The following is a 22,020-nucleotide window of genomic DNA, read 5'->3' as shown; positions in this document are numbered from 1 at the left end:
TTAAATATTAACAAGACCGCGGTGACCTTGGGCCTAAAATCCCCCTCACAACTCGGGAAAAACAAGACATTAAAAATTGAACATTGTTCGACACGAACTTGTCCCTAAGTGTCCTTTAATAAACGTAGAACAAAACATTGCATAGGCCAGACGGGGCACGCAAGCAGATACGGCAGTCGCGTCAGGCACTTATCGAATGTAAGAATCTAATCCTTCGCCTTCAAGACGAATGATGATTGATGACATTCTTTATTGCCAGGCTGCGGGAACGAAAGGGACTTCCCCCTGGTGAGCAACTGGGACAGGGAATGTAATGCTTCACATCTCACATGTTCACCGTCAATATTTATTACAACCTGCGGACTGTGTATGTTTATTTGGGAGTATGTAATATAAATACTTCAGACCCGACCCCAGCCCCCCCCCCCCCGACCTAAAAAATACTAGTCTTGCTTCCTGCGAAGATGTGCTGTGGAAGAAATCTACAATTTGACATAAAAAAAAAACGTTTTCAGGAAAACGTTTTCAGGAAAACGTTTTCACTAAAATTTTTTTTTGCCTTCTGAAGATTATCTTTTACGAATAAGGAAGATCATGAATAACCTCATTCCCATCCTAACCCTAATATCCTACCTATGATCTTACAGTCACCAAGAAAACTGGTGTTTGATTCCCCGCTAGGGAGGCAAACTTTGTTTGTCAGCTCACATTGTTCAATATCTGCAACATCAAAGAAAATGAGTAAAAAATCGTACATCGTCACTTATATAATCCTCCGTTGTATGGTTGTCAGTATCTCTTAAACCATTGCGTCAACAGAAGTATTGGCATTAACTTTGAGTGGAGATGAAAAGACTTGGGGAAAATGTTGCAACCTGACGCCACTTCCGCGATTCTGTACAAAGTCTTTCCTAACAAAATTGGAAATATTTCTCAGTCCCAGATTCATGTCTCATCATCATTTTTGCAATGAATGACCTTCATTGAGATGATATATGAAGAAAAAAAAGTGGCGCCAGGTTGCAAAATTTTTCCCGACTTCTTCCGTCGACATATGGATAGTTCAGACGATGATTTCTTTCTGACTATAGAAGTAGGTTTTGCAGTGACGGCGGAGAATCTGACAGTGAAGATGCATTGGTTCGGAAGGAATTTTCACGCATGCGGTCCTATTAATAAGGGAATAAATGTGTGCTCTGGAGGTTTTTATCACTCTGTTTAAGACCACTTAGAGTCTGGGTGCTGATAATTACCCGAGCCGGAGGCGAGGGTAATTATCAGCACCCAGACTCTAAGTGGTCTTAAACAGAGTGATAAATACCGACGGAGCACATATTTATTCCCATTCATAAATACCTTTTCGGTAAGAAAAAATCATATAATTCGTTCAAAACATCCCGATTTTGTTCAACAAATTCACTTAATGCTTTTTGAAACATCCCTCTTGCAAAATAATGGAGTGTTCAGCTGGCGAGTAAGATGTAAACAACCCTTTTATTGAGATTGACGCGCGCGTATCATGTTCTGCGCGATGTCGCGCAGAACGCACCTGGCGCGTTGCATTTTGAATTTAGAACTATAAAATTCTGACTCCCTGGTAGTGTTGCGCATGCCTACGTGAGGATTGTGAACGTTCAACCAATGAAACGATAAGAGGCACTGGATTTTTAGGAGTCCACATTTTATTGTGACACTGGAAAAGTGTTTAAGACCAGCTAGCCATGTCTTTATCATCCGTTTAAGACCGGCCACGTGACGGGCTCTCGACCAATAGGAATAGCTAAACTGTCTGAGGTATTTATGAATGCTCATTATGGAGAACAATGGTCCGACGTGTTCATAGTGTTGATTCTTCGTTCCGAATCCACACTTTGTGACCAGCGTAACAGATTCGTAGTTCCGAATTCACACTTTTAACAATACATGTAGTGTGACGTCATAGCAATGGTTTAAGTCGAAGAATACACTCGCAAGTGTGGATTCTTAATTTACGAATTCTTCGCGCCTCGTGAATTCTTTAAGTACGCATCCACACTTTGTCGTGTATTCTCCTTGAGGCCAAAACAAAAAGTCTCCGGTTTCTGGTATGCGCGCGCGTCGCCGTAGCCATGCGCGTCGGCAAAATGAAAACGTTTTTTTTTTTCAATGAAAGATGATGTCTCAAAACCGCCAAACTCACTGGTTTGACTGGAATCCTGCTGCTGCACAATTTTACCGTGTTTTTAGATGGGGTTATGATCGAGAATAAGCTTTATGTGGCCTCTCTGGTCTCCCATAATATTTGCACTAAGTTTAGTCGGGCACCATTTGCAGTCATCAGCCGACATTTGAAGCAAAATAAAACAGGTAACAAAAAAAAAGCCGAGTCGCCGCACCACTTTTTGGGCAAGCTCCATACCAGAAACCGGAGACTTCTTTTTTTGGCCTAACCGAAGGACACTCAGGAGACCAGGCTTCGATTCCTTGCCGGAGAGACTTCGTTAAGTTCATAGTTCAGTATCTGCCAGGGTAGAAAAGATGAGTAGATTCAATTTGGTTATTGTCACCATTCCTCGGAAGGCATTTATGGTTTACTTTTGTCATTTCGTATGGTTCAGTGTCTGTCACGGTAAAGAAGCTGAGTTAATTACTCATTGTCATCAATCCTCGGTAGTAAAGTGGTTAGTATCTCTGACTGTCACTCAGGAGACCGGGGTTCGATTCCCCGCCGGGGAGGCATTTAGGGTTTTCTTTTGTCATTTTGTATGGTTCAATGTCTGCCACGGTAAAGAAGCTGAGTTAATTCATAATTGTCACCAATCCTCGGTAGTATAGTGGTTAGTATCTCTGACTGTCACTCAGGAGACCGGGGTTCGATTCCCCGCCGGGGAGGCATTTAGGGTTTTCTTTTGTCATTTCTTATCGTTTAATGTCTGTCACGGTAAAGAAGCTGAGTTAATTACTCATTGTCACCAATCCTCGGTAGTATAGTGGTTAGTATCTCTGACTGTCACTCAGGAGACCGGGGTTCGATTCCCCGCCGGGGAGGCATTTAGGGTTTTCTTTTGTCATTTCGTATGGTTCAATGTCTGTCACGGTAAAGAAGCTGAGTTAATTACTCATTGTCACCAATCCTCGGTAGTATAGTGGTTAGTATCTCTGACTGTCACTCAGGAGACCAGGGTTCGATTCCCCGCCGGGGAGGCATTTAGGGTATCTTTTGTCATTTTGTATGGTTCAATGTCTGTCATGGTAAAGAAGCTGAGTTAATTACTCATTGTCACCAATCCTCGGTAGTATAGTGGTTAGTATCTCTGACTGTCACTCAGGAGACCGGGGTTCGATTCCCCGCCAGGGAGGCATTTAGGGTTTTCTTTTGTCATTTCGTATGGTTCAATGTCTGTCACGGTAAAGAAGCTGAGTTAATTACTCATTGTCACCAATCCTCGGTAGTATAGTGGTTAGTATCTCTAACTGTCACTCAGGAGACCGGGGTCCGATTCCCCGCCGGGGAGGCATTTTCGGTTTTTCTTTTGTCAGCCTGTATCATTCACTGTCTTCGATACATCACTGTCACTTTTGATTGAGGTGCATCGACAGATATGTAAAATTCCTACTTTACAAAACCAATTGATTCGCGGCCCCAAAATTTAAGCCTTCCAGTGTAGGTTTGCTCCTGCCCGTATGACTTGGAAACAGTCTAGGCCTACAGACCCTCAGGATACAATCCTCGATGTAGACAAAGAGTTTTGCTTTTGTTAAAATAAATCCAATTAAATTGGGGCGGGGAAAATCGAATTTTTTGAAGAGAACGGACAATATTCGTGTTTTGCTTACAGGACTTTTAAACAATGGCGTACGGAAAACGCACACACCGGACCCGCAACACTTGGCAACACCATGCACGCCTTGCCTGCTTGACGTTGCGTTTTCACTACAGGTAGTGCCAAAGTATTCTAACCTCACGCTCCAAAATACGGAACATCATCGGAACAGGTTTAAACTGACGTTAATGGATAGGAAATGTCTCGTGGAAATAACATGTGGGGGGAACCTTGAAGGTAATACAGTCACTATAATGATTGGTGCTGTCTGGTTAAAATTAGCCTAAACAGCCAACACGGAAATAAAGATTCATGAATGACGAATTCGTCAACTAAACCACGATGGGAAACATGATCTAGTTTTTATCAAAGAGACAGAGAAGTGACTGGAATAGAAACGAACGTACAACCTCCTGAACATCTTACGACGCTCTATGCTGTCTTGATATACCCCAGGAGAACAGCTATCACGGACCGGCTTTCTTGACTGATATCTGAGAAAATTATTGCACAGTTGAAAGTATAGGATTTGAATAGATGAACTTAGATTAGGATTTGAATAGATGTACCTATATTAGGATTTAAACAGATGAACTAAGATTAGGATTTGAATAGATGAACTTTGATTAGGATTTGAACAGATGGACTTAGATTAGGATTTGAATTAAATCAGGATTTGAATAGCTAAATTTAGATAAGGATGGAGTTAGGAACATATGCAATAGCCCTCCCCCGGTCGACATACCTTCCAGAAATGCTGTTGTTTGTTATTTAAACAAATTAAAAATAATCTTGTTGCGTTAATTGTGTTAATCAGGAAAGAGAATACAAGTTTTTATGAGAAACAACATGACCCCACCAGACAGCGCTGTCAAGTAGAGAATGCTGTAATTTGTACATTAGCACCGTTCCTCGGTAGTGTAGTGATTAATATCTTTGACTGCATCTCCGGTGACCGGGATTCGATTCCCTGCCTATGAGACAAGTGTGGGTTGTTGTTTTTTGTCAGCTCCTATCTTTCATTGTCTGTCAAGGTATGAAGATGGGAAGATTATTCATCATTGTCACCAATCCTCGGTAGTATAGTGGTTAGTATCTCTGACTGTCACTCAGGAGTCCGGGGTTCGATTACCCGCCGGGGAGGCATTTAGGGTTTCTTTTGTCATTTCGTATGGTTCAATGTCTGCCACGGTAAAGAAGCTGAGTTAATTACTCATTGTCGCCAATCCTCGGTAGTATAGTGGTTAGTATCTCTGACTGTCACTCAGGAGACCAGGGTTCGATCCCCCGCCGGGGAGGCATTTAGGGTTTCTTTTGTCATTTTGTATGGTTCAATGTCTGTCACGGTAAAGAAGCTGAGTTGATTACTCATTGTCACCAATCCTCAGTAGTTAGTGGTTAGTATCTCTGACTGTCACTCAGGAGACCGGGGTTCGATTCCCCGCCGGGGAGGCATTTAGGGTTTTCTTTTGTCATTTCGTATCGTTCAGTGTCTGCCACGGTAAAGAAGCTGAGTTAATTACTCACTGTCACCAATCCTCGGTAGTATAGTGGTTAGTATCTCTGACTGTCACTCAGGAGACCGGGGTTCGATTCCCCGCCGGGGAGGCATTCAGGGTTTTCTTTTCGGGGGTGGCTAGTGATTTTAAATAAATATATGTATCTTTTTAGCTCATATCGTTCAATATCTGCCGAGATTAAAAAATATCTTCTCCAAACCTTAAAAACAAAATACATATTGGTAGAAACAGTTTTGTTTCGTTTGGTTTAATCATTAGCAGGTTTGTTTTATTACAGGGAAACAACTTAACACGTACAATTATTTTAAAAACCCACCAATTCTGCTCGATGTGTCCATTTGTATAGGCACGAGCAGACCTTTTCTGATTCCATTGCCACTGACTTTAACAAAATTACTCCCGAAGATTGCTTTTGTATGCAAACCGTTTTATTATCACTTTAACATAAATCTGTCAAATTAATACGCGGAGGAGGTCGTGCGGAAAATGTACATCCGAACCAACACCTGTCAATATCATCACTGAGCGCATGCATGACGGCTGCGTTTTCATTAGACAGGTACGGACAAAGTTCATTGTACATGCTCCAAAATATGGAGCATCGTCGAAACATTACACTGAAGTTCAATGACAGGAAGTGTCGGTAGGGAGAACAACAAGTGTGGAAGCCTCCAAAGTTTCACCGTCACTGTGCTCATGATTGGTACTGTCTGGTTGAAACGTCCTAGCAGTGGATGGTAGCTCTGTAGACGAATCTCAAATTACTATGCTCTCCTTTGTCGTGAGTATTCAAATAGAATGGGTGCATACCTTTGTTCCACAAAACCTCTGTTGCCCAATACCTAGGTTCCCCAACCCTCACCCTCACCCTCACCTTAACCCTTACCCTAACCCTAACCCTAACCCTAACCCTAACCCTAACCCTAACCCTAGGGATTTTGGGAAACATAGGTATTGGGTGCATAGGTATTGGGGAACATCGGGTATACCCCAATAGAATAACTCCTTATAAGCTCCAAATGGCTTGACATTAAGAGCCTCGCTTTCGATGTTAATTTGAAGCTCGTTAGTCAAAGGCTGATCAGCGATCATTCCCACATCCAGCTAACTATAAACCAAGGGGTGGAAGTGGGCGCCGGTTTATTGAAAAGCAAGGGATGGGTTACCCTCGCATTTAGATATTGTATTCCGCTGGACATCGACATACTGACCGCGCATCACCCTTTTTATCCCAACGGTTTAAAACAACACCTGACGTACGAGATAAAGTTTAATGATCACGATAAAGTCGTCAACAGTACAGTTACGTCGGCGATGTAGTCCATCTCGGACTTGACTCTCGAATACGAAGTGGTGGCCAACAGAAACCTGGCTACCACCATCAAAAATAAACACAAGGGATTGATGCAATACCTAATTGATAAAATCCACTCGCTCGAAGTTAGATCCGTCAACAAATCGGACACGCTTCGGAAAAACCGAAAACCAAAACTTACAAAAGGAGGGCATAAATTCATCTCTCAATTTACATTGCTCATTTTCCCCCAAATTTTTCCATTCTTTTTTCAGTGCATGCCAAATATTCAATTTTTAATCGATTTCCACAATAGTTCACATTTTAAATAAAATTTACAGTTTCAAAGTTATAAAAGCACTAGACTGTTATAAAATGCTAATATTCCGATGTAGCAAATTACCGGAATGAATTGAAGTAAATTACAAAAGTTATAAAACGCGTTTGAATCTACTAGCATATACGTTGTATTACCCACTGGACTGTTAATAAGCATATAAAATTAATTAATGCAATTGTGTTCCTATAACTCAGTTCTTTATTCCAACAGATTCTGTTAATTTAAACTATATCAAATGTAATTAATTTCCTTGTCAATACACTATTGAAACAGCTACACTACAACAGGTGCCATGATTATAATAATCTCTGGGTGAACACGCGGAGCTTTATTAAAGATGACACCTCTTGATATTTTCGATGACACCCCTTGATATTTTTCGAGTTTCGTCTAAAAAAATCCCAATGGCTGTTTTCCTAGCAATATAAAGTTATCTACTTTTAAATGATACATTGGACGTGTAGTTATTGAATTAAAGTTTCTTCCAAAACTTCCAATTATTGGATGCCATGCCAGACAATAACTCGGCTCTAGCAGAGCGGGTTGGTTGTTTTTAGGGGTTTTTTTCTCGCAAACTGAAAGCCCTTTTTTTATAGGGTCGCAGACGCCCAGACTCGGATAAAGGAGTTTTTTCTCTAACATACAAAATCGTTAGGGAAAAATTATCATTTAGGGGGTCAGAGTACGGGATGGGTATCTAGCTTACACGGAGAAGTAACAATGCACTCGTGCGCATGCCCAGGGTCACGTGCCGTACCGGTTGTGTTCCATAATATGTAAATCAAATACGTAAAATCAAAATGTAGCTATATAATGGGGGAAGACAAGCTATCCCTTGAAGTTCGACTAGGCCTGCTCATCCAAGGTCGCCCCTGCGATGGCTTGAGCAAGCCGGTCGGGGCTGGTTCGACTCCATTTCTTGAAGAATCTAATCTGGAGGGGCAGAAGCTCCTCCATCAGTTTCAAGACTTTCGTAAGAGGTTCTGTACAATTCCAAGAAGGGGTGATGATAGTTAGATACAATGGTCGAGTAGTTTCAGTTGGGGGTTTTAGAGTAGGGCTTATACGCCACAAAGTAATTTCAAAGAAAGTATGGGATAAAAGTCTGTTTTGTAAGCTTTGTGAAAGCTGAATTCAAATAATTTTGGAAAATTTGAAAAGAAAAGATTTGCTCGAGCTTTGCTTCAAAAAAAGGAATGCTATGATACACGTATTGCATGTATGCTTACCGGCCAACAGACGGGCAAACCAGCGGATATTAAATCTCCAAGGAGCACTCAGAACTAAATATAGTTCTAAACCGACTCGTTCTTTATTTTGTTATGTGCATGGAGTCTGTTCTCCATTCGATGCATCCTAACATCCCAAGTTTTTAATTAAAATAAGTTCGTCGACCACAAACCCTGTAGGTGCCATTTGATGTGGTAGCTATCCTCACAAAAACTGACATTCAATTACGAGAAAGAAAGTCGCGGTTGACACTTTGCTTTAACTAAGAAAAAATAAGAAGAAATGGGAAAGCACGATTCTGACAAGGAGTTGAGCAGTTCGGCAGTACGAGGGATTTGGGATTTGGCTAAGAACTGGTCCGATTTGACCAAATCCAGGGTTTTCTTTTACCAAACACTTTTCTTTGTCAAAAACTCATACTTTTCTTGGCCAGAATGACACTTTTGTCAAGAATTGCCGGTCGAAATTACCCGGTAAATGAAAAGTGTCAGCATTTTATTCTTTTAAATGTTTTATTAAATTGAAATCTTTAGCGCGGGTAGTCCATTTCAGTTTAAAAAACTGCTTTCCAAGGAGTTTAACACGGAAAAACAGGTGTTTCGACACTGAAAAGTGTCAGGTCAAATAGACCGCAGATGCCGGGTCAATATAGGGACTTTTAAGAGGGTGTTCTTCCCTTCCCTCGATTCACCTTCGATTCACAGTCGATTCACAGAGCTCTGGGGCTTACTTCACGGAGCTAATCACAGAGAATATTTGCTCAGCAGGAACAGGTTACCAGTCAAAATAACACGTGATGTACACAGTCATGCGTGTACATATTTTGACTGGTTCCCTTTCGACACTTGCTAACCTAACCATTTTCTGAAACTGAGCCTTAAAATGAGAACAGGCAGTGACGCCAATGAAAGAGGTTTTCCAAACCGCGGCCTCGCCTCCAAATTCGGCTCACCTCTAGCTCTCAACAGTTTAAAACCCTTATCGTTAAATGCAAGTAGAGAAATAAAAGATGGATCTATATTGGTTTCGGAGTTCCACAAGTCCTGAAGCCCAAGTCAGAAGAAAAAGCCGAGGCTTGGAAAACGCCATAAAATCACAATCGCATGTAGACAAGCAGAAGAAGTATGTTAGTGGCATTTGGCAAACATTTTCTTTTTCTTTCAATTTGAAAAGCAATCATTGCATGAGAACTAGAATTACCCTGGGGTCTCTGTGTCAGGAGAGGCTTAGTGGGAACCACAGTTGATGGAAGGTCAACGCAGCAATCTGCAGTGGATTATAATTCACGCCAAATGTTAATATAATGACTATTTTGTTTTAATGATGTGATATTTAGTACACTGAGAGAATCATAAATGAAATGAAACAAATTCATGGTGTTACTGTTGGGCAGTTTTATATCCCACAAGGGTTGTAGTTGAAAAAAGTGAAGGTCGGGGACTGTAAAATCTGAAATATATTATAGGAATAAAACATTGCACAAACTATTCACAGCACTTATGGCACGAAGTTTTGTTGTGAAGCCAAAACAATATCAGAATGGTGTGCTAGATGTCCTCTGTGGGGAAAGTTATGGACGAATCTGGCCCTGCGATCACTGTAAACACACGGAGGCCCAAATCAATGGCGACCAACGGAACCTGTCCATGGCTGCCTATGGGTGCACACCGGTAACAAGGCCAAAACCCATCCCATGAGCTCATGAATAAAAATAATACCCTCAAAATAGTCTACATTAGAGAGTTCTGAGAGCCTGATGCAATTGGACTCGAAAGTGGCGCTTTATCTTGCCATGTTGTGGAGGAATCGTTTTTCAAGAAGGCAACTTTTCCGCTTTGGGGAAAATGGGGGGCGTCTTCTTTGGGTGAGAATATCTCGAAAAGTCAATGGTCAACCCGCCAAAAAATGAAAGGTGATGTGTTGATCATCATCTTTCTGTGCAGTTTAAATACCTGTGAGAGTTCTGAGTATTTTTAAAAGAATGTTGAAGTATGGGCATTTAGCACTATAGTGTCTATGGGAAGTTTAATGCAGGGGTGCACCCCTATGATTCACCGTGATTCTTACCATGAATATCTGTCGACATGTGGGCGACTTTCAAGCGACGTGCCGAGATGTACGTGAATTCAGCCGTGACGGTGCACGGGGTCCTCGTGGCCCTGCGGTCGCATTTGCTGATTGCCAGCAGGTCGTTGTCCCTGTGAACGGCGGCGGGCGGCGAGAGCTCGGCCGACGGGGCGGGAGACGCCGACTCCAGGGGGACGGGGTGGCCGTTGATCCGCCAGCTCAGCTCACCCTCGAAGTGGCAGTTATCGCTGGCAGTCACGGTGGTGAAGTTGCCGTTGCTGTGTTCGTGCAGACTTAGATCTGGTCCTGTTTTGAAAAAGGGAAAGAGTATCGAAACCAAACCTCACAATTAGCCAAAATGGTAGAAATTCATACCGGGTTATCTGAGTATTGCAGAGTTATTGTCTCTATTAAACACTTTCACGTCACCGCAATGACACAATAAATGCAAAAAGAAAAATATATCGATGCATTCGCTTATTGCATATAAATTAAACGTTTCACATTTGTGCACACTGCAACACATTATATCCGAGGACAACGGGAATCATGACTCAAACTGCTTGCGAAAACTTCTTTTGTTATCAATATACAATCGTTGTGGAAACCAAACCTAGCCACAATGGTGGAACTTCATACCGGGTTATCTGAGTATTGCAAAGTTATTGTCTCTATTAAACACTTTCACCGCAATGACACAATAAAGGCAAAAAAAATATCGATGATATCCCTTAGGCCAACGAAAAAAGTCTCCGGTTTTTGGTATGAGCGCGCGTCGCCGTAGCCATGCGAGTCGGCAAAATGAAAAAGTTTTTTTCAATGAAAGATGATGTCTCAAAACCGCCAAACTCACTGGTTGGACTGGAATCCTGCTGCTGCACAATTTTAACGTGTTTTTAGATTGGGTTATGGTCGAGAATAAGCTTTATGTGGCCTTTCTGGACTCCCATATATTTGCACTAAGTTTAGTCGGGCACTATTTGCAGTCATCAGCCGACATAAGAAGCAAAAAAATCAGATACGCCGCACCACTTTTTGGGCAAGCTCCATACCAGAAACCGGAGACTTTTTTGTGGCCTTGTTGCATATATAAAATTAAACTGTTTACATTTGTCCACACTGCAAGACATAATATATCCGAGGACGACGGAGACCATGACCTCAACTGCTTGCGAACACTTCTTTCGTTATCGCTATAGAATCGTTGTGAAAAAAATAATAAAAAAATCATCGTCCTTGAATTCGTTGAAACTCATTTTCAAACTTTTTTTCAATAGTAAATCAAATGGGTTTTAGTTGGGTTTGTTTTTGTTTTTAAGATAACAGAATCAAAGCTCAAGCAATTCAGTACTGGGACAAAAACATGACCATTCTTAATTTCAATTTTTAATATCGTGAAATCCTTATGGTATAACGCATTGTAAACCAAACTGGTGAAGTAAAGTTCATGTTACCCTCGCATACGGTAACCGTCGTCTCGTGGGTCCGATGACCCTGTTCGCCACTGCGGCGAATCTCTGATGGTGGTTGCTGCTGACCGTTTGGAAGCACCACGCACCCGTAAGTGCCGGCAGCCTGCGGAGTCGCTGTCATGACGAAAATCGTGCTTGAGGAGCAACGTCGACCAGCATCGCAGCTGCAACTGTGGGACGATGTCGGATTGCTAGCTTGCACTCCCATTACGCTGTTGCCCTCCGCTTTGTACAGAAAGCTCTTGTATTCACAGTCCGGGGTTAGGCCGGTACAGATCAGTCTGATCTGTCCTCCTTCCGGTACGCTCGGATTGACAGGTCTCAGTTTGGTCGGTATGATTGCGGCTGAAAAAATATATTGTTGGTAATTCTCAACAGGCGAACAGCGTAAAAAGTTGAAGCCTAATATTTATTTCACTCTCGATTTTGTTTTCACGTTGATGAAAAAAGACAATACGAGCCTTGTAAAGCTGGCCACAATACGAGCCTTGTAAAGCTGGCCACAGAGCGTGCAAAATGTAAATTAAATTGATAGTCAGCTGTACCCAACGTCCAGAGTAAGCCCATTACACGGTAATCCTATTCCATAGCACTGCCCGACTCTCTTCACCTGTGCCTTTTGCCTTGTTGCCCTAATGACTGATACAGGGATTCATCAGTTTGACTAACCACTGCCTTTTCCTTGCCTTTGATGAATACTGAACCATTTTACAGAATGCATGTTATTTGAGCAGGGAAGGAGAATTCGAACATAAAGGAATCAACATCCGTACAAAAGATAATCTATGTTTTGCAATGGTGCATACGAATTTAATACAGACATAAATTAAAACGTCACCTCTCGAAAACAAATTGGAAGCAACAGCATGGTCGTCGCAAAGATTTTTTCTAAAGCACATTTTTCCAAAATCCCTATACTTTTCCTGCATATCATTTTTTTCGAGGGTGGGCAGGGACATTCCGCCCTACCCCCACCCCTTTAAATTAACAGCAATATGACTTCGCGCCCCTTTTTCTTTTTCTTGTTTTTTTCCTCCTTTTTTTGGCTTGTCCGGGGGGGGGGCAAGCGCCACCCTCCCCCTGCGACGCCCATGATTAAAAGTTTACATAACCGAACACTAGACAGTATAAGAGAAAGTAAAGTTGAAACACGGCCATAGTCTAAGAATATCAGTCTGTACAGCCGAGATGCAGGACATGCCAAAAGTGCTCTCATTACATGGTTAGTAATTACTAGAGAAAGCTGCAATATTTATGCAATTAATTAACTGAAGTCCACAACGAACATTGCACATGGATCGATGGATATTTAAGTTAATACGTCTGAAAATTAAAAAAGACCCGAAGAATAAGCTTTTCTGTCCGTTCTATTACAGAGTTACATGTTTAAACCGACAATAGATATTATTCTTCGTTTTGATTGCTACTTTTATAGCAACATAAAAAGTTGCTCACTTTTGAATGAGACATCGACCGAAAAATAAATGGCACATGCACATTTATAAGTTATGGATTATTTACTGCACAAAACAATTGCGACTAGTCAATCTGTTCTCGTAAGGTAGCCTGGGGGCCAAGTTTAGGATCAATAATTGTCTTTGACTCCTTTTTGTCAGTCCGTCGTTAGTCATTGTCTGTGTTTCATTTGTACTTGTCTATTGGTGTGTTTGCTTTTCTTTAAATTCTTTGCATTTTTTTTTAAAGTTGTGCACTGAAGTAAAGGCATGCCCAGATATAAGCTTCGACCTTATAAAAATAATTCCCCCATCTTAATATGACTACTTGGCCCCTATTGATCTTAAGATGCTTTTAATATGCTTTTAATGGGGAAAACAATGTTATTGAAATTGAAACAAAAATTGAAAATACTGTTCGGGCGGATCTGTGTGCGCAAGGAAACTCAAAATGAAAGCCTTGTTTAGAGAGTTGTAGCCGTCGAAATATATATAAAAAGCAAGTTTTTGGATAAAATAAAGAAAATAAAACACACTCAAAGTTCATTTGTAAGTGGACCAAAGTCTTCAAAAACAAATTTTGCAGATGAAAATGCCTCTAGATGTATGAAATGATATGCACGCCCAGCTTTACAATTTCTAAAGCTTTTCTATTCCCTGCTTAAAGACGGTCAGTGACACTCGGGGACTTATTCTGAAGTTGTTACAAGACTGCTGTTCTAAAAAAAATAAATAAATAAATAAATTCTGTGCATCTGACTCGGGCGTCCAGCGTAACCCACGGACACGGTACCCCAAGGATGACCATTCATCATCACCACTACTATCAATTATCACTAAACATGACCAAACAGACGCATACAAACAAACATATGAAAGTTTGATTTTGCCCTTCACAGTGGCGTAGCCACCGGGGGGGGGGGGGCGACCGCCCCCCCCCCATGAAACCTTGTCACCCCCCCCCCCCCCGCCCCCCCCCCCCCCCCCCCCCCACTGAGATTTTGAGTTTCTAAAAAAATTATCATTGATCTACATGACACCATGGGCGTCAATCCTGGGGGGGAAAGGGGACTGGTCCCCCCCCACACTTTTTGAAGGGTGGGGGACACAATATCAAATGTCCCCCCCCCCCCAGATTTTTGAACTCGTGTCTCATTTACAGGGCCATATTATGTACTACAATGTATCTTTTGCTTAGAAAATATTGGTTAAAGTGGTCAGAAATTGCCTCAGATAGCACCACAGAGCATTTAGAATCAACATTTTTTCGGGGCCCTTAAGCGGGCCCCGAACCCCACGCCTAAAGCTCAGAATCCTGGTAGCTGATTCAATGACTCCAACCTCGAAAACAATGTTCAAAAAATTTTCTTATGCCTTTAGCTGAGAAAGCCTCGAAAATTATGTTTAAATTATTATCTTTTGTGCTAAGATAATTATTGGTTAAAGTGGTAAGAAATTGCCTCAGATCACACCACAGAGCATCGAGAATCCAATTTTTTTCGGGGCCCTTAAGCGGGCCCCGAACCCCACGCCTATAGCTCAGAATACCGATAGCTGATTCAATGGCTCCAACCTCGAAAACGATGTTCAAATAATTATCTTTTGCTAAGAAAATATTAGTTAAAGCATGTAGGAAAGTGGTAAGAAATTGCTTCAGATCACACCACAAAACATCTGGAATCCAATTTTTAAGCGGGCCCCGAACCCCCACGCTGTAAAGGGATTCGCGCTTCGCGATCGCATCAGTTCTGATCAAGGTATGTGTTTCCCCCCCCCCACTTTTTGAGAAGCGATTGACGCCCCTACATGACGCCCCCCCCCATGAAATGTTCCAGCCCGCCCCCCCCCCAGCGACCCCCACTGAAAAATTCCTGGCTACGCCACTGGCCCTTCACCAATCTGAATGAATACAAACACTCTATCTATACTCAGTGCTGTCCGAGATTCAGTGTGCGAAATGGAAAACTGAAAAATAAAACTAGCTGGCTATGTCACCATTTTGCATGGTTATTTCACAAAACCTGTATATAGGTAATATACATCTTAATATGTGATGTGAAATACACATTGCCCATAGTATGCCAGTTGAAATAATCACGCAAAACGGTGGCTTAACAAGCAACGTACTTTTTCCGAGACACACACGCGTACGCGTACCATTTCTAATGGTCACTGTATCGTGTTTTGCCCCTCGCCGATATACGAAGTAATTTTGTCAGCACTGTTATTCAGAGTAGTCTTTGAGCTTGCGAGGAAAGAAATGACTAGCTAACTTACACCGGTGGGAATCGAACCCTCGACCTCCTGATTACTCACAAGGGCGGATCCAGGGGGGGGGGGGCAAATGGGGCCATGCCCCCCCCAAAAAAAAAAACTAAACCATGTGACATCGCAATAAAGGCAGGCAATGAGTACACCACCATCTTTTCCTCAAAAAAAACATTGGTTAAAGTGGTCAGAAATTGCCTCAGATCGCACCACAGAGCATCTAGAATCCAAACAAATTTCGGGGCCCTTAAGCGGGCCCCGAACCCCATGCCGTAATTTTTTGGACAAACTTTTTGGGGGGATCAAAAAAAATTTTGGGCCCCCCCCCCAAAAAATTGTGTGCTGGATCCGCCCTTGTCGTGAAAACGTCTAAACTACCCGACTACCGCAAACTCTGATGGGCTGCAATCCCGGCCAAAATGGTTGGGACACTTCCTGAGCCTGACACGGTCACCCACTCCCCCGCTACCCCGGTCAATGTTGTTCTCTCCAGCTGATGGAGCACAAACCGCGCAATGAGAGACAATATTGAACGGGGGTTGGGGGCCCACCGAGATTTGGCCAGGATTGTAGTTAAATGTACCCCCAACATATGAGCAAAATAAGGCAGAGTCAAATAATCTTTCGAATATTTCATCGACATGACTTGCATTCCTCAAGCTCTACATACATGTAGAGTAAAACGCAACCGACCCCGTTTTTTTCCAAGAATGACTAGTGTCAAACTTCTCAGAGGTGCCACATTCAATCTGGTTGCTTAAACCAAGCGCAGGCCCTGTATTATAGGCCTACATACGTATACAAATGTACTGTGTTCTGTGTGATTTATAAAAATTTATAAATAATGCGAAATGACAAAACACGACGGCTAGCACATATTGAAACATCACAGTGAATGTCATGTAAACATACTGTACAAAGTGTTGCTGTAAACAGCAGGTGAAAACATACCACTAACATCATACCACTGCTATACTGCGACGTGCAAAATTGTTTGGCCACTGTGCACTGAAATAAAAAACAATCTGTTTGAAGTAAACCATACATTCAGTAATGAACAGCTTTTGTTCGCAGACATACCTGCCAGATGGGCAGATGGCAACACGCACACCAATAGTGCAGAGATCAGGAACAGACTGTGATAAAGAAACGTCTTCATTTTGATGTCACTGGGCTGGTGCGTACAACACGTGAATATAATCGGTCTTATGAGGCCTAAACAGTCGATGGGTACTATACAGTCAAGAATGAGAAACAGCGAGTTTGCAAGACGCTGCGTCTGGTTCTCTTCACTTCCTTTTGTTTGCAATGTCTGATCTCCTGACTCAACCCTCCTCCTTTTCATCGACAAAAACATGAGCAAGAGACTGTCCCTTCTGAGCATACAGGAATAATTTTGTGGACCAACAGTGACGGTGACGTCATTGTTATTTCACCAGACTGAGAGAGGGGAAAAAATAGAAAGTGGTCGCTTGTAATATCCATGCAGTATTCCACAGGAAGTAAGCTTTGCTTTTTAATCATGTGGAATGTTGATTTTTCGAAAAGATGTTCCTCATTGCGGTTATGATGTAATATCCTTGTCCTTGCCAAAATAATAATATTGTTTTAATATTAGAGGAAATTTTTACCAAAATGCAAGAGGATTTGAAGACAGAATTGGTACTTCCTTCGTGTGTCTACGCAATGCTTCAGTTGGAGCACAGCCAAGGGGAAAGTTGACATCTTTTTTGAACAGATTTCTGTTTTCTTACAAGTCGATCTGCTTGGGGTTTAACTGATATATTTTTGGGGGAAAAAACCTAAAATGTTAGACTCTTTTAGAGGAAGTTACACATAATTATAGTCAAGGGAAGAGAGAAATTAACAATGTGACATTTCCTTCAAATATTTGAGCCAATCAGCTATCTTCATGATTTTTGCTTTCTTCCACTTGTCTCAAGGGCGGATCCGGGGGGGGGGCAAAGGGGGTCATGGCCCCCCAAAACAAATCCATTTTTTAGTGACTTCGAAATAAAGACATGACAATGAGTACACCACCATCTTTATCTAAAAAAAAACAATGGTCAAAGTGTTCAGAAATTGCCTTAGATCGCACTACAGAGCATCAAGAATCCAACAAATTTTCGGGACCCTTAAGCGGGCCCCGAACCCCACGCCGTAATTTGTTTGGACACACTTTTTGGAGACCAACATTTTTTTTGGCCCCTCAAAAAGAAAATTATGTTCGGGATCCACCCTTGACTTGTCTCTCTCTCTTCCTACCCTGGGTTGGCAATAAACGCAAGACTTAATACTTAATACGCTTTGACGGTTGTCGACGTTGCTAGTCGATACCACGAAGCAGAACCCATGGTTTCTAAAACAGCGGATCAAACCCGAAGTGCTATCGTCAAGATTTACGCGTGATCTCTTTTGGGTTACCCGTAAAACGTTTTTCTGATCGTTAATATGTTTTCTTCGGTAAACGGTTTCGTGGCGTTCCATTTAAAATCCTTGTACAATGTACAGTAATGAAATTAGTCAAAAATTCCAGAACTGTCACGTCCGGAAATTGGGCACAACATCGGCTGAGTGTTCCCCATTGTGGGGCATTTGACTAAATCTCGGTAAATCCCAAGTTAACATTTATTTCATTAGTTGATAAATTATGTAAAAGCATTATTATCTGTACTTATATACCGGATTAGAAGCTTGTCAGAAAATAATGTTCTTATTTTTTGGGTGCATTTTCATAGGGTTCACTGTGCACTTCGAAATAAACTCGGAAAATCACGCCAAAATAAATATACTGCTTCTGTAAGATATGCCACGATCTTACGGGAAGTATATCGAGTTGGAGCATTCTGGTTATGTGGATATGAAACTCATTGTTTGGCTAGTGGTTAACCTACCAGTATAATGTAAGCAAATGCTTCCTTCCATGTGCATAGACAGGATACTTATGGCAAACCAGTGTAAACACTATGCATTATAGATTAGTGTTTTAAGTGATTTTGAGGGAGCTTCATTTGTGTAACCTTGACCAAGGCTTGGAACGTCTTGCTACTTTTGTTGTGGTTGTTTGGGGTTAAATTGTTGCCTTTCTGCAATTCACTAATGACCGTCGTAAGCACTGAGCAGTGCGGCTTACTTGATAGTGGTATGCCCAGGCATTCGTAGTTCAACTCATCGTGCTATCCGCTTTATAAGCGGACGGGGGATGTACGTGACAGTGTCTATAACGGAACGGGGTTGGTGTGTCGTTAACGTGTGGGACTGTCTCTGCGCGATGGATCCATCTGCTCGATGGATCAAGGTTTATCAAGATTTGTCATTGTGTGGTTGTTGGTAAACCTACAGACATAACAAAAAATGTTTCTAAACAATGCAGTCAGTCAATGCAGTCAATGCTAGCGCTTTTAGTTGTCCAGTTAGTGTATTCTTAATGTGTTGCTTGAAATTGCATCAAATGTGTAAAGAGTGTTTGTCAATTTTCCATAAAATGGTTTACTTAGAAGGGGTGAATACCTATGTTCCCCAAGACCTATGTTCCCCAATACCTATGTTCCCCAATACCTATGTTCCCCAATACCTATGTTCCCCAATGCTAACCCTAACCGCTAACCCTTACCCCTAACCCTAACCCTAAGGATTTTGGGGAATTTGGGAACAAAGGTATTGGGGAACATCGGGTAGACCCCCTTAGAAGTATAGCATCAAATTTGTTTCGTTTAGTTTCATACAACAGACAGGAAGATCATTTTGAGAACAATTGAAACATGATACAGGGAAGGCTATTATCAAACATATATCTCAGTATGTTGCATCCGCAATGCCTATATACCACGGCGTATGTTCAATAATGGGGCCATCTGTGTCATTTCCGGCTATTGTGTAAATATTCGAAGTGCTCGTTTTCCAAACGAAAGATTAAATCTCATGATGAATGAGCCCAAGACAAATGGATCAGCTGTGTATTAACTTTGTCTGTAGGTTCACACTTTCCAGTCATAGGTCAATTGGGGGTCATTACCAGTCTATATATCCAGGGGCGGATCCAGGATTTTTTTGCGGGGGGGGGGGTGTCAGGCCTGTCAGGTACTGATAATAACCCCTACGGAATGTCATTCTGTATTAGTAGTCATTTTTACAAATATTTTTTTGGGGAAAGTGTCATATGGGGGGGGGGGGGTCGACCTTCTGGATCCGCGCCTGATGTAATCAATTGCACTTGCAGAAGAATTTCTCTCACAAACACGCAGCTCAGTCCAAGCGATTCGCATTATAAAAAGATCCTTGTTTTTGATGCGAGCAGTCCAAGAACCCTTTCATTTATTGCTGCCGCTGTTATCGTCTTGGCCGTGGGACTAGAAGGGACTTCCCCCCATCGAGCGATCGACGAGCCGTGGCGTTCGTCATTAACAAACCGTCTCCGAGTACAGCCGAAGACGGACTCCGCTGGGTTTCCCCTGAATGCTAATATCGACCATAGACCGTGACAATTTAAAGCAAAAATTCTCAAGTCTCGGGGAATGTTTGGATTCCACATTTTTTAATTTTTCTTTGCACATAATGAAGAAGTGTATGAAGCCTTGACACGAGTGCAGTCTCAGTTGTTCATCAAGAATCACGATTTTTAAAGGCATGGAGGAGCATTTGCGGCTCATGCATTTTGTTTTTATAAAAAAAAAACCATTACTTAAAACCTTACCTGTTGACATTTCAGCTCAGTGGATATTACACTTTTCGAGAAAACAGTGAAAAACCATGCACAACCTTTTGATCATGTGTAAGGATTTCATTGATTCACCCCTATTTTGAAATGGTGCAGTCCTAAAAGTTTAGCCCAATAGCATAAGGTGCATCATCCTAGACCCAGTCTTTTGTCAAACTTAGCCCGTTATATAATCAACTAGCAGCAGCCAGCTCTTGGGGTAGCAGTGCGTTACATAATCGCGCTTCCTTCAGCAAGTAGTTAGCCAGTTTTTGTGGTGGTTGTGGTTTCATTTGCAGAAGTAGTAAAAAGCCATGGTTGTGCAATTTTGCCCAATTTGGAGTTAACGACAATCATGGGTCAGGTGTTTAAACAAGGGTAACCAGGGAGTTGTTTTGCCAACAGTGAAAGGCAGTTGTGTGATTTTGGGTGTGTGTAGTTTGAACTGGAATGGGAGAGTGATGATCAAGGCGATCAGATCAGACCAGATAGCGATAGAGAGTAGTTGTGATTTTGAAGTATAGTGTGATCATGAAACACGATTTTGCACACATAGCATTCTCCCATAAGGCATAACACTCTGCTCCAAAGCACATTCTCAACAATGAGTGACTGATCGTTTGGGAATCACATACATTTCCCGATTTCTTATTTCTTGTAGATATTAGCAAGCCAGGCGGAATAATTTCACAGGGTGTTAAGTACCAGTACAGGGCCCATGTAATGTAATAATTGTTTAAATGCAATCTTCGACAATGCACATTTTTGTCCCATTTTTAATGGTGTTTTTTTTTGTCATGTTAAGGCTATTTTAGTACTTCTTTCGTTTTTAAACTTTTGCGAAGTACATCCTTGAGTAAAAAAGCATGATGTCATTTCGGGCAGAAACTGCTATTTTAGCACTGACAGTTGTCATAATTGTGGATATTTTGCTGTCTTAAAATAGTGTTTTTTTTTTGTAGTGATTCGTTGTTGTGTCATGGCAGTATTAAAGTCAATAAGCAAATCTTGTTTGCGCATTTCACAATTTAAACATAAACTGAGCAGTGTCTTCCTGAAATGACATTAATGACGTCACGGCAACAGCGCCCTCAGTTTCCGGAAAAGTTTGAAACGTTCTTAGAGGTATAGTACACTTTGCAATAAAATAAACCAGGAAAAGAGATGTCAAATGGTTTTAATACATCTAAGCGCAGTAGAAAGTTGCACAATAATTAAATGCTCCTTAGAAATATTCTTTTCATGGACCCTTTCGTACAATCCAAGTAAGTTTGTTGTGTATATTAATATGCAAATGGCTCTATAGGCCCGATGTCTTTAAACATGCTGCTATAGCTCTGTACTGAAAGAGGGACCGTGCATCCGTTATTAAGGAAATTAGTGCTTATTAAGCATGTTCAGGTTATTTCACACTTCGCGGTAGAAAGAACATTGGTCGAGCGCCGGTTCCGCAGTCACGTCAGACACTCATCGAATGTAAGAATCTAATCCTTCGCCTTCAAGACGAATGATGATTAATGGCATGCTTAATTGCCAAGCTATGGAGCGAGAGGGGCTTCCCTCGGTGAGCAACTGGGACAGGGAATGTAATGCTTCACATCTCACATGTTCACCGTCAATATTTATTACTACCTGCGACGTGTGTATGTTTATTTGGGAGTGTGTAATTTAAAGACGGAAAACCCGATCTCCCCCCCCCCCACCCCGACCTAAAAAATACTAATGTTGCTTCATGCAAAGATGTGCTGCGGAAGAAATCTACAATTTGACATTAACAAAACTTGTCCCTAAGTGTCCTTTAATAAACGTAGAACAAAACATTGCACAGGCCAGACGGGGCACGCAAGCAGATACGGCAGTCGCATCAGGCACTTAT

At 41.8% G+C, this 22,020-nt stretch overlaps 1 protein-coding gene and 8 non-coding genes across 9 annotated transcripts; 8 read left to right on the top strand and 1 right to left on the bottom strand.

Annotated features, from left to right (window-relative positions):
• Positions 1-2,643: 2,643 nt before the first annotated feature.
• On the top strand, positions 2,644-2,715 carry Trnad-guc. Its single transcript has one exon. It is a non-coding gene; the product is annotated as a tRNA-Asp (tRNA).
• An 84-nt stretch (positions 2,716-2,799) lies between these two features.
• Trnad-guc lies at positions 2,800-2,871 on the top strand. Its single transcript has one exon. It is a non-coding gene; the product is annotated as a tRNA-Asp (tRNA).
• An 84-nt stretch (positions 2,872-2,955) lies between these two features.
• Trnad-guc lies at positions 2,956-3,027 on the top strand. Its single transcript has one exon. It is a non-coding gene; the product is annotated as a tRNA-Asp (tRNA).
• An 84-nt stretch (positions 3,028-3,111) lies between these two features.
• Positions 3,112-3,183, top strand: Trnad-guc. Its single transcript has one exon. It is a non-coding gene; the product is annotated as a tRNA-Asp (tRNA).
• An 83-nt stretch (positions 3,184-3,266) lies between these two features.
• On the top strand, positions 3,267-3,338 carry Trnad-guc. The gene has a single exon. It is a non-coding gene; the product is annotated as a tRNA-Asp (tRNA).
• Positions 3,339-4,874: 1,536 nt separating this feature from the next.
• On the top strand, positions 4,875-4,946 carry Trnad-guc. The gene has a single exon. It is a non-coding gene; the product is annotated as a tRNA-Asp (tRNA).
• Positions 4,947-5,029: 83 nt separating this feature from the next.
• On the top strand, positions 5,030-5,101 carry Trnad-guc. Its single transcript has one exon. It is a non-coding gene; the product is annotated as a tRNA-Asp (tRNA).
• Positions 5,102-5,339: 238 nt separating this feature from the next.
• Positions 5,340-5,411, top strand: Trnad-guc. The gene has a single exon. It is a non-coding gene; the product is annotated as a tRNA-Asp (tRNA).
• A 1,721-nt stretch (positions 5,412-7,132) lies between these two features.
• Positions 7,133-16,880, bottom strand: LOC119740273. The gene is made up of 5 exons (XM_038215534.1): positions 16,529-16,880; positions 11,709-12,071; positions 10,255-10,560; positions 9,388-9,453; positions 7,133-7,940 (listed from the first exon to the last, which is right to left on the bottom strand). Exons 1-5 carry the CDS (start codon positions 16,830-16,832, stop codon positions 7,804-7,806), a joined length of 1,176 nt encoding a protein of 391 aa, XP_038071462.1. The 5' UTR covers positions 16,833-16,880; the 3' UTR covers positions 7,133-7,803.
• Between the last annotated feature and the right edge of the window lie 5,140 nt (positions 16,881-22,020).

This window comes from Patiria miniata, unplaced genomic scaffold (assembly GCF_015706575.1).
Source record: "Patiria miniata isolate m_02_andy unplaced genomic scaffold, ASM1570657v1 HiC_scaffold_5, whole genome shotgun sequence".
Taxonomy (NCBI): domain Eukaryota; kingdom Metazoa; phylum Echinodermata; class Asteroidea; order Valvatida; family Asterinidae; genus Patiria; species Patiria miniata.
Note: the sequence above shows the minus strand (reverse complement) of the source record. Positions and strands in the feature narration are given on the sequence as shown.